The 15,452-nt window shown below is 40.6% G+C and overlaps 2 protein-coding genes across 2 annotated transcripts in view; one reads left to right on the forward strand and one right to left on the reverse strand.

Moving 5' to 3' along the window:
* Window positions 1–15,452, reverse strand: part of LOC101856751 (receptor-type guanylate cyclase Gyc76C) — a gene marked incomplete in the record, with an annotated part of 235,481 nt that overhangs the window by 177,430 nt on the left and 42,599 nt on the right.
* Window positions 4,788–6,260, forward strand: LOC106012728. Its single transcript, XM_013086521.1, has one exon. It carries the CDS (start codon window positions 4,788–4,790, stop codon window positions 6,258–6,260), a length of 1,473 nt encoding a protein of 490 aa, XP_012941975.1.

The following is a 15,452-nucleotide window of genomic DNA, read 5'->3' on the forward strand; positions in this document are numbered from 1 at the left end:
TGTCGGCTTGGGTTTGGTGTCCTTTTGTTTGACCTGGGTTTTTTTCTCTGAGATACTTTAAATTCTTATGTTCGTTTCCTTCCTCTCTTTGACCGTTTAGTTTTTGGGATCCTATTTAGATTGTTTTCTCTTAGTCTCCTCATAACATTCGGAGGTATAAAGACATGGTTCATTGGTCGAAATAACAACAGAGTGTCTGGGGAGTATGTTGTTCTATTTTCCCTTTCAGTGAATATCTCTACATTGTCTGCGTTAAAAACCACAGGGTGGGCGACCATTTCGGAAAAGTGTTCATCCTCTTGTTTTGTAACTAATGTCACACTTCTGGAAGAGATATGTGCTGTTGCCATCTAGGGAATACCGTAACTAAACAGTAGTCTTTAGAATTAAAACAATGATACCCATCCAAACCCATGATTGGGGACAATGAAGATTAGGGGAAGCTCGTTGAAAAAAATAATAGTGAATCGTAGATCGAGCCTCTGCCTCTGATTTAGTAGATACAATGAGGTTCACTGTAGAGCATAAATAAAAACTTGACGTCATGATTATTTGCCAACCGGAAGTCTATTGTTGTTGTTGCTTTTTCATTACTTCAAGGAGAAAGTTATCACATTAATCATCGAAACTTAATGCACATGATGGTATAACTTTTTAAAAATAACCAGGAATTAAAACAGTCAGGAACACCACAAATTAAGAGGAGCACAGAAGGCTGCCTGTTGGCGCGATCATCACTTCTCTTGTTTTGTAACTAATGTCACACTTCGGGCCGAGATATGTGCTGTTGCCATCTAGTGAATACCGTGACTAAACAGCAGTCTTTAGAATTAAGACAATGATACCCATCCAAACCGATGATTGGTGACCATGAAGATTAGGGGAAGCTCGTAGAAACAATCATGAATCGTAGATCGAGCCTCTGCCTCAGATTAAGTAGAAACAATGAGGTTCACTGTAGAGCATAAGTAAAAACCTGACGCCATGATTATTTGCCAACCGGAATTATGTGTTGTTGTTGTTGTTGTTGTTGTTGTTGTTGTTGTTCTTGCTGTTATTAACCCTATCCGTACGCCCTGGGGTCATGTTGTACCCCCGGGGTTGTATTCTTCACATTTTAGAATACTTCTAGAGCGTTGAAACTTTCAGCATTTCTGAAAAAATAATTTTGACAGACTGCTATGCAAAGCGTACGGATCAGAGGAGCTAGTAAATTTCCTCTTTGGAAAGTGGTTGTACAGAGTTTCCCTCGTCTTATGGATACGATAGTAAAACACGACGTTCGGATAGGGTTTTTAATGGTCTCAAAACGTGCTCTATTTGTTCCTTACGCCACGGGTATGTCTGGTGACAATTTCACACTGTACAGCGCACAGCCCCCCCCCCCCCCACCCCCCAATCCCAGATTAGGTGATAATATTAATTTTCATTATTATTATGATTATTATTGTTGTTATTATTATTATTAATATCATTATCATTATCGTATCATTATTATCATTATTTTTTTATTACTATTACTGTTATAATAATATTATCATTATTATTAATTGTAGCAGTATTAGTATTATTAGTATTATTATGATTATTATGATTATTATTAGCAATTCAGTAAGTGACTTCCTGGCATGTGGTACCCCACCCCATTCCAACTCCACGATCCCTTTATCGTTTTTCATTTCAGTTTCGCTGCAGACAAGACATGTTTGGATTTCGGAATAATGTGTATCCCCAAGCTATTTATTAAGAGCTCCCTTTAATGTTTGATGGCATTTCTCCCTTCCTCTTTGATCCTTTTCATTCATACAGTCTTTTCTATCTTAGAGTTAAAAATGTGTCCTATCGTTACCTCTTTTCAGAATTTATTTTTTCTCATTCCCCGTTTCCCAACTCTCATCTATTTCTCTCTCTCTCTCTCTCTCTCTCTCTCTCTCTCTCTCTCTCGCTCTCTCTCTCTCGCTCTCTCTCTCTCGCTCTCTCTCTCACTCTCTATCTCTCCCTCTCCCTCTTCCTCTCTCTCTCACACGCACGCACGCACACACACACACACACACACACACACACACACACACACACACACACACACACACACACATACATACACTAACTCACTCTCTCCCACTGTCTGCCTTTCTTTCACCCTATGTCTGTTATTCTGTCCTTTTATTCCCGCCTCTCTCTCTCTCTCTCTTACTCTCTCTCTCTCTCTCTCTCTCTCTCTCTCTCTCTCTCTCTCTCTCTTTCTATCTTTATCTTTATTTACTTTTCCATCTATCTCTTCATCTATCACTCTTTGTATCTATCAATCTCTTTCTCTTTCTTTCTTGCCAAAACCTCTGCTCTATGTTATTGGGTTTTATTTTCCATCCAGCGCCATTTGATATCTTGTTGCTACAAAATTATCTTCCTGCATCAAATAAAAAATACGGCATCTTCATCATACATATAAATAGCTCTCTTGCTCTTCTAAGCCCCCAAGTTGGTTTCAGATATTAACTGTTACGTCACAATCATTCTTGTGGGAGAAAAAAGAGAACCCAAAAAGAGGTGAGTGTTGGTGAAAGAAAGGGGTGGGGGAGGGAGGGGGGGAGAGAAGAGATGCGACATGTAAAATTTATGTTGTGAGGAATCAGGCTCTCGTCAATTTTTGGGCATGTTGAATTATTAGTATCACCTTAAAGCTTGTGCACTTGTCTTTATTTGGACGAAAAAAATATCCATTTATCTTGAATACAAGTCGAGATATATGCGAATGAAAGAGGTGGGGGTCACCTGTTTTCAGAGGTAAAATTAGTGAGAAAATGGCCGCCAAAGATTAGTTATTTCTTTAGCTTATGAGTCCGTGGTAACTGAAAAGCTACATTTTTGTGCCTTTAATCAACGTTTTTCAGAAAAATCCTCACAGAAATGTGTTCTTTCATGGGCATGAAAGGTGTTGAGCCAGAAATCAAAAATTTGATACAAGTTCACAAACCTGCGGAAAAATGCAGGTTTCTTCACTTTGATTATTTTGACGAGAGCCTGATTTCACTACGCTGCCTCACGTATGTCTTTAATGAACCGCTTCTGTTGTAAGTGTGCATAGAACATGTGAACGAACATCACCTACCACCAGAAGCATTTTGCTTTAGTAAGAGTTTTACGGCACTTGTAACACAATAAGATCATTTAAGTGCCGAACATTAGAGGTGTTACCAGAGAGTAGCAAGCACAACAAAGAAGGAGGAGAGATCAGGACGATAGATGTTTGATAAAAAAGAAGGAGCAAACCTCACCAGAGCACCTGGTAACTACCCTCTCCAGAAGTATTTCCCCTGATCATTATATTATAGCTCGTTCTCGCTATATCGTATTTCATCTAAAGGTCTCAGGGAATACCGTATTGTTGTCTAAGTAAAATAAAATGGGTGCTTTCAGCTGTGCGCCTTCGGTTTTATGATTGGTCTAGTTGCGTGCCTTTTACGACGTATGACAGTGAACTCTGGTATATTTCTGGCGCACTATATAGTGAAACATTTTATTAAATTTTAGCCGAAAGAAGGACAGGGACGAGGTGGGTGGGGGGGGGTGTGAAGCACTGGTCTATAGCGAGACCAGTTTTTTTTTGTCTTTCATTTGGGAGTGACGGTGCAGCTCTAGTGCGGTGCGCAAGTCTTTATAGGTTAGGCAGCATGATGAAATCAGGCGCTATATATGTAATCAAGGAATTCTGCATTTTCTGGCCGTTGGGCAATTTTTTCGAATTTACTTTCTTTGTCTCAATACCTTATATGCCCATTTAGAAAACATTTCCGGTTGGATTTCACTGGAAAAAGCACAAAAAATGTAAATTTGCAATTTCCAAGGACACTCAAGCTTTGGAAGTCACCAAACTTTGGCTGCCATTTTCTCGCTGATTTTATCCCTGACACCAGACTACCCTTTCTCCTTCAATTGCAAATATCTTGACTTCTATTCAAGGTTTTTGCATTGTTTTCGTCAAACTAACAAGGGGGGGGGGGGGGCTTTCGTGGCCTAGAGGTTAAGGTGTTGGCCTCTCCTTCAAAGGTCCCGGGTTCGAATCCGGGTAGCGACCGAACAATTTTCTTCTCTAAACTTGTCTCCTTTCACCTCTTTTTCTTCTCACTAGCAATGTTCTGTTGTTTCCTTTCGTCTCCTCGTTCTGTCCCCATCCCTTCACCTCCTTTTCTCCCTCCTCTGGGCTCCTGGCTCCTGACTCTTTCTGCAGCCTTTCTACTGCTACTCCTTGGCCTCTTCTTACTGCTGTCTTTCAACCACACCCCTGATCTTCTAGTATGAAAGATCTACGCCCAGCCTTCTCGGACAAGGGCGAAAATTCTCGGAGAGCCCGAGTGCAAGGTGCGCACGTTAAAGATCCCGCGGTGGTCTAAAATGATAAAAGTAGATCAGCCTCCATCCGGGCAAAATTCAAAATTTCCTACCAACTGAAAAAGTTAAATGTGTTCCTCGCGCTCATATTATGACCTTATGCAGTTGCCAACGCCGTAAAACACTTACAAAAACAAAAACAAAAAAAACTAACTAGCTCTAAGATGATACTGATTGTCACGGTAGTCACCGTATTGTACCTTACTCTTTTTTACTCACGGGACGTAAGCGCCCTGTATGCCATGGGCTCTTGGTTAATGTTACTCACTTCGGGGATCTATAAAAAGTCAGACACTACACCCGGTCTCAAGATATATATTAGAATGCTTGCTGTCGTGTGTGTAGACTAACATTACATGGTGTCAGAAGTCAGTGGATAACGTGTCACAAGTGTCAGAATGCCTCATTTCAAGCCTCCTGAGCCGTTTGATTTTTCGAAACCTCACGAGTGGCCCGAGTGGCGACAGCGTATGCTACGATACCGCACAGCCACCAAACTGAGCGCAGAGACCGGAGCAATTCAAGTAAGTTCATTAATTTACGCTATGGGACGCCAAGCTGAACAGATATTTAACCCGTTCACGTTCCCTGCTCCCGTCGAAGGTAACGATCCTAGGGACAACTTTGACACTGTCTTAGAGAATTTCGACGCTCACTTTGTCCCCAAGCGGAATCTTATCCACGAAAGAGCAAAGTTCCATGCACGAGCACAAAACAGTGGGGAGACGATAGAAGAATATGTTAGAGCCCTGTACGAACTTTCCGAATATGCAGACTTTAAGGACCGAGATGAAACCATAAGGGATAGACTCGTGCTAGGAGTACTGGACAATGAACTGTCACAGCGCTTACAACTCGAGGCAACTCTTACTTTGAAATCAGCCATCGAAACAGCACGCCATTTCGAGCTCGTAAAGGGTCAGGTCAGTAGCCAACGTCAGCTAGGTGCAGCAGTCACAGTAGATTCAGTACGAAACGGCCAGAGGGGATATTCGTCGCCTGCTCACCCCAAGGGTAGAGGCGGCCGAAGAACAAGTACACACTCACAACACAGAGGCAGCCATGCATCACAATCAACTTTCTCTAACTGCGGTAACCATGGAAGAGGTCATGCCCAAAACAATTGCCCAGCGGGTGGGAAAACTTGCAGGAAATGCGGCAAGCGCAATCACTTCGCAACAGTCTGTCGCAGCAGCAGCAGCCGCAATGTCAACGAAATCACCGAATCGGAAACTCCTTCGTTCTTTTTAGGTGCTGTTGACAGAGACTCGGACAGTAATGTCGTTACCGATGTAAACTTCGGCGAAGTTAGCGAGCCACCATGGCGCGTTACACTGAACCTTGGAGGGAGAGCTACATCCTTCAAGATAGACACAGGGGCCGATGTTTCGATAATGTCGAAGGCCGTCTACAACCGTCTCAGTCCTCGTCCAAAGCTGAAAACAACGTCTGCAGTTCTTCGCAGTCCTGGTGGGGTCATAAGGAGCGTGGGAGAATTTATCGCAACTACGCTGCATAACAATCGCAACTTTGCGTTCCGTGTTTTCGTCCTTGACGACGACACCGACTGTCTTCTCAGTCGCGACGCCGCAGTTCGTCTGGGACTGATTTCTCGAGACAGAATAGACTCTGCCAACCTCGTGTTCGGCGATGTGGGACCTAAACCTATACGCTGCGAGCCAGTGAAAATCATCTTGAAAGAAGATGCACAGCCATACTCCGTGAACGTCGCACGTCGGATTCCCATTCCACTCATGGACGAAGTCAAAGCTGAACTAGACCGTATGGAGGCCGCAGGTGTCATTGAGAAGATCAGCGCTCCAACTGACTGGTGTGCACCCATGGTCCCGGTCAGAAAAAAGGTCTGGTAGTGTTAGAATCTGCACAGATCTGAAAAAGCTCAACCTATCGGTGAAGCGTGAACGATTCATGCTGCCCACCATAGACGACATATTGTACAAACTCAGCGGATCAAACAAGTTCAGCAAGCTTGATGCAACTTCATCCTTTTGGCAGTTGGCACTGGACGACGACTCCGCGAAGCTGACCACTTTCATTACCCCGTTCGGTCGGTACTTCTACAGACGTCTCTGTTTTGGAATCACCTCTGCGCCTGAGATATTTCAGCGTACGATGCAAGACATTCTAGCGGGCATAGACGGTGTAGAGTGCTTTATGGACGACATCCTCCTGCACACGGATGGTCAGGAGAAACATGATAAGCTGAAGAAGAAAGTCTTCCAGCGGCTAAAGGAGCGTGGGGTCAAGTTGAACAAATCCAAGTGCAAGTTTGACAAGGATGAAATCGATTTTCTTGGCCACATCATCAGCGGGAAGGGTGTAAGGCCAGATCCATCCAAGGTCAACGCCATCACTGAGATGCCCGAGCCAGAGAACATTACAGACTTACGACGAGTGCTCGGCATGGTGAACTATTTGGGCAGGTTTGTGCCAAATCTGTCAACAGTCATGAAGTCGCTCACCGATCTTCTGAATCACGATGCTGAGTGGGCCTGGACTCCAGCGCAGTCATCTGCCTTCACTGATGTCAAGAAGTTACTGTCGTCAGCTCCAACACTCGCCTTCTTTGATATGAGGAAGCCTGTCACTGTAAGCGCCGATGCAAGCAGCTACGGACTGGGAGGAGTTCTCCTCCAGGAAGACCGGGGTGATCTTCAGCCAGTGGCCTACTGTTCCAGAACTTTATCTAGGGCGGAGAAGAACTACGCTCAGATTGAAAAGGAACTGTTGGCGGCCACCTGGGCGTGCGAAAAGTTCGTGACACTGATAACTCCATAAAAATTATTATGTCCCAAAATTGACAAGCGTGTGATTCCACCGCGTCGTCACACAATTGGCACAAAGAGAGGATAGCCATGACAGTGAACGGTCTAGGAGTAAACGTAGGCTAGGTGTGTACCTTTTTCTATAGTCATATTGTCTATTTCATGGGTCTCTTTGACTACATCGATCTCTTGCAATCATTCAGTTGCAAGTTGTTGGCCTTTGAAGCTGACTGGTGTTCCCCCGAATCATTCCACATTATAATTAACTACAACTGCAAGAACTTACTAACTTTTAAACAAGGCTCCGATGCTTAAAGTATGTGTACTTTTGGACGGAGTCCGTCTCTGGCACAAATGGGCCATCTTAATTAATCTTTAAAAAACTGGACGATTAGAAATGTCTAAAACATGGGCATAAAATTTGAGCTGATACGGTAATTGATAATTTAATTAAACAGATTTTTTCAGCGTCTAGTGTATAAAATGTTTTCTCTGAGATGGCGCAACATCGATTTATTGGTCTCATTACGTGTAATTACAAGTCTGGATAGATCCAAATCTGACAATATTACATTTTTTGGCGCACGCACTATCACTATAATATTGTAATTGTTATCATGGATGCTCGCTGTTATAATTAATATCTAAAAGCTTTTTTATGATAACATAGTTTTATGTCTGTACTTAATGGCTTCATTGAGACGTGTCTTGTTTTGATGGATATCCCTATCGTGAATAAAAACAATAAAATCAAGATTCTTTTAAAACATCGTATTATGGATATAAAGAAAACACAAGAAAGTGTTATCAACAACGTCGGCGGTAACGACTATGGTTTTGGGTACAGATCACCGAAGGAACTTTAATAAAGGGTAATCGAAAAGAGGGTTGGGGCATCATAATAATAATATTGTATTTACTTCGATAATGCAGTTCAGTTGTTGGAATAAAAGGGGAAGGTTGCTTTTTTACCCTTTAATTCAAACAAGTTTGGCCAATAAAGGAGGACGTAAAGTTTTTTTTTTTTAAACAACAATAACAACAACAAACAAACAAATTAACAAACAAACAAACAAATTAACAAACAAACAAACAAACAAAAGACTTTGGTTAGCCAGAAACGAGTAAAGTACTTTTGAAAGTTTTTCTGTAAAAAAACAAACAACCTAGAGCAAAAAAACCCCAAAAGAACAATCTAGACTAGATTGTTTTGCGGCATATCCTCGCCCGTAGGTAATTTGGATTAATATTTGATTTGTAGACACTGTCTTGGGTGGAATTAGGTAACGGTAACCATTTGTACTTTTCGTTTCTCGTTTTCGCTGTCTACCCCTCTTTACTTTTTCTATTTCCTCTCTCTTTCTCCCCCCCCCCCACTCTCTCTCTCTCTCTCTCTCTCCCTCTCTCTCTCTCTCTCTCTCTCTCTCTCTCTCTCTCTCTCCCTCTCTCTCTCTCTCTCTCTCTCCCTCTCTCTCTCACACACACACACATACATACATACATACACACACACACACACACACACACACACACACACATAAATATATACATACCCCCCCGCTCTCGCTCTCTCTTTCTCTTTCTCTCTCTCTCTCTCTCTCTCTCTCTCTCTCTCTCTCTCTCTCTCTCTCTCTCTCTCTCTCTCTCTCTCTCTCTTATGATTACAACAATGCAGACCCGACCAGAGGCAAATTCGTTAAGTGTTTCATACAATATGCAAGACTTGTTCGCGCGTGCACAATTTCCCCGTGTTCATAAAACCAATTTACTCTTCCGACTTGCATCATGAGCGAACTCTGCGCCCCAACGTGGCGACCTTTGATTAACACTTGTTCAACCTCTCCTCAGGGGTAGCAGGTAGAGCTGGGCAATGATTCGCTTCAGCAAAATCCGGATAATATTTTAGTGCACCTCTTAGGGTAATAATATGATATGAACCGCTTCGGCAAATGGGTTAGAAACACTTTGACAAACGGGTTATCATCACTTCAACAAATGGGTGCACCCACTTCGGCAAACGGGTCAGGAAAGAGAGTTAAGAGTATGAAATCGGATAATGTTTCATTGAGAATTATCCGGTTATCCTTTTGGATTATCCGGATTTTGCCCACCTCCAGTAGTAGGTTCCGTCTGCAGGTTCTACACCACTAATAGTTTTGCTTTAGCATACTCGTCCTGTTCAACGTGTTCCTACATCAAAGAAAGAGAGAGAGAGAGAGAGAGAGAGAGAGAGAGAGAGAGAGAGAGAGAGAGAGAGAGAGAGAGAGAGAGAGAGAGAGAGAGGGGGGGGCGGGAGAAAGAGAGAGGAAGAGATAAAAAGAAAGAAACAAACAAAGAAAGACACTGAGACACAGAGAGAGTGAGAGATAAACAGAGAAGAAGCTTAGAGATACACACACAAAGAGAAAGAGAGAGAGAAAGAGAGCGAGAAAGAGAGAGCGAGAGAGAGAGCTAGAGAGAGAGAGAGGGGGGGGGAGAGAAAGGAGATAACGACAGGGGGATGAGTAAATATCGGAAGTACACAGATGGAGAAATACAAATATGGAGTGAACATCTCGCCTTTTTTTCTATAGTAGAAACCTTTACACAGAATGGGTGAAGAACCCTTTAAGAAATACCCTCTCCAAAACAATTCGAGTTCAGATTCAGAAGACACTGATGGGAATACGAACTAGGGCCATCCGATCTGTAGCCCAGTGTGATGACTACGGGACTAACTCATCGTTCACGCCCCAGCATCATACGGGGAATACATAATTAAGATATGGCAAAAGTACCTAAATTTAGATGTTCAGATACCTGGTAAAAAGAAGGAGCTCACTTGTAAAACAGTCTTCTTACATTTTTAAAAAGCCCAAAGCAAGGTACGCAGAATATCACCATCATCATCATTGAACGATTGAAGATTTTTTTTAAAGCAACAAATTGGTGGAGACTGTAGAATTTCAAAATTTAGAACACTAAAAAAGTTCAACGTTTAATAATAATAGTAACAATAATAGTAATTATAGTAATAACAGTAATAATAGTAGTAATAAAAAATAATCATAATAATAATAATAGTAAAATAATAATAATAACAATAATAATGATAATAATAATAGGATAATGATAAAGATAATAATGACAATAGCAATGATAATAATGATAACAATATGATAAATTACAGATAAAAATTATTATTATCATTATCATTATTATTATTATTCTTGCTATTAAATCAATAATAATAAATAGAATTGCTTAGCGCTTATCCCAGATCGATTACAAGATGTATGCCCTTTACAATCTATATCACACCATTCAGACGTGTAGTTTCCTTGTTGAGTAAGACAAAGAAACTACCAAGAGCGGAAATACAAGTAAGCTTTCCAAAGAGTTGCCGACGAATTAGACACCTGTGGAGCAGGAAGGAATTTGTCGTTCGGTTAATGAATCAACCTTAACTACAGTCTTTCGCACTAATCGATATTGTGTAGACCATCCAAGAGGCGGGATAATTTGAACATACTTACTTTTCAAGGCCAGCCCTAAATGTGTAAGATACCGCAGATAGCGGAAATATTTGGTTTTAAAAACATAGTAATTATTCCAAAGCCAAAATCGAACGCTTGACCTTCGCATGCAAGACAAAGAGACTAACTGTAACACCACATACGACCGCTCGCCTCTACTCCCTTATTTTTTCGTTGCATGCCCCCCCCCCCCCCCAAAAGGATCAGGTTCCCCGAAGGCCGCTTGTCCAGATAGGCTATGAAGAATAGGCTGAGGTGGGGGGGGGGGGGGGGAAGGAAGTGGGGAGGATAACAGAATGGCTTGACGAGACGCCCAGGTTAAGGACAGCAAAAAATAGAAATAGAGGGAAAACGATTGTTTAAAAGGAGGTGAGGGGGGTAACCCTATAGCTTGACGAGATGCTTCGGTTATGAACAGCGAGTAATAAGCAAACAAATTGCGTGATGCGCGAGTGTAGCTTTTCGGCGATGACGTTAGTTTAGGGGGTGCCCCACGACTCTCGTAAAGCTGATTTTCCTGAAGCCTGGAAAATCCTCCAGATGCTGTCTTCATTTAGATTATAATATTACTCGACGAATCTGAGAGCTATTGTAGTCCATTTCTGCTAAAGCTTAGAATGTTTGTTTGTAGCTATTGTTTTTACAGGGAAGCAAGTTCATTGTGGGCAATGATGTGCGACGTAACATTACAATCTTCCTTGTCTTGTTTGTTTTAACAATTATCAAAGCTGTACAGGTCCTATCGGAGACGGACGTTCAACTAAGAGGTCCTGCCTCTTAAATAACCTAATAGTGTTGATAGGGGCGTTAAACTCATACCATTTCACAATGATCAAAGCTGTACATGCAGGTGTGTGTAGGTCTATGTGCGTGTATGTGTGCGCATGTGTGCATGGGAACAGTCGTCTCAGGCTTTGCCACGCTGCGTTAGTCAATCATGGACAGCTTCTTGGCAGTGAAGTTTGTTTCCAACAATATTTTTCAGATTGTGAAATATTCCTGTTTTAATTAAAGAATATCACATTTTTAAAAAAAATTAAATAATATATATATTATGCGTGTGTATATAATATAGAGTACTTGTTTCGATTTATTCACAATAAACACGATAATTACGATTCGCAGTAATGTACCCAGCCAGAGTGCACTGTTAGATCAGTTTGTATCATATGGGACTGCGGAGAGGATGGCTCTGGTTCATATCCCGGGGGGGGGGGGGGGGGGGGGGGATGTTCTCAAATTTCATTGTTTTATTTTCGGGAGTGACTGTAACTATTACTAGATTCTGGCCGATGAAGAACAGAAACAGACAGTGCGGGGAAGCACGTGATCATTGCTGATTTGTAATTAATGTTTAACGCCTCCATCGACACAATCCAGGTCATTTAGAGAGCGGGTTGCCTTTACCATGCCTGCTGAGGCCAACCTGGGGGCTGTGGGTTACAATATCCGAGCTGACAGATATACATTTAAAAAATTATCACATGAGTTATGGTGGGAGATCCTGATTTATCCTGCGATTGAAATCGTCAAATTGTAATCACGACGTTCAACGAGTGATTACAATTGGCAGTTTCAAAAATTAGGATATCGTGATCTACTACCATAAAGAGTGTAAAAAATTGTATATATTATATTGACATTAGCCTACGAAATAGATCTGAACCAACACAATTCAAATGACTAGTCAAGTGGCTAAAAAGCCCAACTAAATAGTCTTAGGCCTACATGAAAACACAATTTTCATGCCGAAAGTGAGGATTCGAAAGTCTGGATTTTTTGGTCTATCTTTTGGGCACATTAATTACAACACTCTTTATGGAGAACCCCTTGCAAAAATTAGTACATTCAAGTACCTTGGCAGCATTATAATCTAAAGTTGCAGAATGCCTCGACGACGTCCACCAAAGACTTAACGGGGGGGGGGTTGCACCCCCAAGTCAAAATTCGGCTCAAAACTAAGGAATTTGAGTTGTAGGCATTTTTAGATTCCTCAGCCTCTCCTACAACTATTTCATAGCATAAGAACCCCCCAAAACCGTGTTTTTTCCCATACCGGGCATGTTTATGACCGCCATTACCTCATAACGTCAGTATTTTATTTTTCTTTATCGGCAGTTTTCTCAAAACGCAACTTTCCTTTTTACTTTTTTGATTTTCAGAGAAATTTTCACAGAATGAAGAGAAGATGTAATACTAAAAATTTGTGTGTTGAATTTTTGATATATGGAATAGATTTTTGGTGGTGGTGTCTGGAGTGTGGATTTTCACGGATTTTTTGCAAACTTGACTGCTACCTCAGAAAAAAATTCATTAAAAATTTTCTAATTCGCTTAGGAAAAAAAACAACAGACAAATTTTTAGATCTAATGTTTATGAACAGGCATGCAAAAAGAACAATCAATTTCTATGAGCGCTAAGTACGGTATTCATTACGTAAGACATATCAACAAAATCCAATATGGCCACCGTATCCATGGAAACGAAACTTTTTTCTCAAATTTGATTCCAGAATTTAGGACTCCTTACTATGCTTGTTATAAGTGGGAAATTTGGTAAAATTCGGTGCTGTAATAAGCGAGATAGCCTTCAGGTGTAGCCCCCCCCCCCTCCCCCCTTAAAAAGGTATGGATAGCTTTTGTGAAAATATAAACCATATGGAAGTCATAGAAGTCAGAGATCATTTGCATTACAGACAAAACTAAAAATATATCATAGCAATTTTTTGACCTATTCAGAGATATGGAACACAAACAAAACAATTCAACGAAAACTAATAAGCCTCAAAACAAAATGTTTGCAAAGAATTTTACTAATAAAATGGAATTAATTAATTACAAATAATCAAGTGTTGGAGAGAGCAGGAATTGAAGATATCGACACGACCATGAAAAGGAAAAGATGGAGATATTTAGGACATGTTATAAGAATGCCGAAGATAAATTGCCCTATTATACATAATATAGGAGACCAACTGGAAAAAGTAAACGAGGAAGACCAATTGGAAGCTATAGACGCACAATAATAAGGGATGAGGCAATCACCCAGGGTCTGGATGTGCCGAAATTGGAGAACGTGGCCAGGGACAGGCTCCAGTGGCGTCGACTGCTTTCCGCCTAAGCCTATCTAAATGACGGTATAGGGGGAGAGTACGTAAGTAAGTAAGTACATATTAGTGTGCTCTTCGTATGTCTTCCTCTGCGCATACCCCCCCCCCCCAAAAAAAAATTTAAAAAATAACGTGAATATAAGCAAAGTAAACAGAAAACACACGATTCAAAAGTTAAAAAAATAGGCAACTGCATTTATATTCCATGGTGTTGTTAGAATAGAAATTACTTTAACTTTGATTTTAAACTTCGCTACTAAAACAGACCAAATGCTAGGAGTCGTTTGATACGTGTTCATTGCATTTCACTGGTCAACATTGAAAAAATGACTTTATAGCAACGAATGTTGTCAAATGTTAAGGGGACTGATGTCCTGATTCCAAATATGCAGTTAGTTTTTGTCTATTAGGTAATGTTTTTCGCCTATTTCACATATTCTATTTCAGATATTCCTAATTCGTCAAGAGAGGTAAGAAAAACAGCCTCTATTAAAACAGGGAAGTAACTTTTTTATTAAGTAGTTAACCAAGTGTTTTATATTTGTATAAGGTCTAATACAATATTTATCTATGGCATATTGTTTTACATTTTAATATACTTTCAATTCTATAGTCTTTAATATACGTAGTAATAGAATAAATGTAACGTAAGACCCCAAATAAGCTACATGTAAACAGGGATTTTTAAATTGTTGGATAAAATGACTAAGAAATTTCAATGGGGAGATATACATTTGATGATAATTTAATCCAGCTGATGTTAGTGGTTTCCGCTGTTTTGTTACGTCATTTTGACAATTCATATATTGAATTTCGTGTCCACTGTCCACCCACTGTGTTTTTCTTGTGTGCTGCTACAATGTCTGGGCGCAAAAAGCAATTCTCAAACGTCATTAGGGCTAATGAAGTTGAAAGAGTACGTTTTAGCAAGACTCAACAAGAGTCACATGTGATGACACATTAGAACTGACGATGATTTCATTCGAGAAAAAGATGTTACCTGATGAGCTGAACGCAACAGCACTACACTCTGACGTAATCCCAGTTCATTATGGTGCCCATCATTTGACTTAATTTGGAACAAAATTATGGGCAACGTAGAAAGGTTGCACGCACTCTCGACTAGCGGTTCGCAAGACTGGGAGATTGGTGTTTGGCACTTCATTTGGCTGCCCATGATGAGCGCAAAGTTTTTAATGAGGGCTAAGAGCGGCTGCCGTAACATTGCACGGTGTAAGTCTAAGAATATTAAGATTTAAGTCTATACTTTGCTTATAGAGAGTTGGAAGGCGAATATGGCGTGCCGAGTAATGTATGCAAATTTGACTTATATTTCACGACATGTGAAATATAATTTTACTGGGAATGCAAGGCTAAAACTAAACAACTCCATGTATTGTATTTAAAACATAGCTTCGACGCACAGGAATAGAACTCAGTTCTTCATTGTACAAAGGCAAAAAATTTGCCCTTTACATTACAGACGCCGGCTAATACAGGTTTATACATTTATTGTAAATTTTTAAAATAACAGTGTCGAATGAAACTGCAGGTGTGTACATTACTATGAAGCATAATAAGGAAATAGAAGTAGGTCTATCTCTCAAATAAAAATGTTGATTCAAGTGCCTCAGTATAAATACATAAATTCAC

The sequence above is a fragment of the Aplysia californica genome, unplaced genomic scaffold (assembly GCF_000002075.1).
Source record: "Aplysia californica isolate F4 #8 unplaced genomic scaffold, AplCal3.0 scaffold00475, whole genome shotgun sequence".
Taxonomy (NCBI): domain Eukaryota; kingdom Metazoa; phylum Mollusca; class Gastropoda; order Aplysiida; family Aplysiidae; genus Aplysia; species Aplysia californica.

Bases quoted from the DNA above. Each gene is read 5' to 3' on its own strand.
- LOC106012728 (XM_013086521.1), top strand. From the start codon at position 4,788: ATGCCTCATTTCAAGCCTCCTGAGCCGTTTGATTTTTCGAAACCTCAC.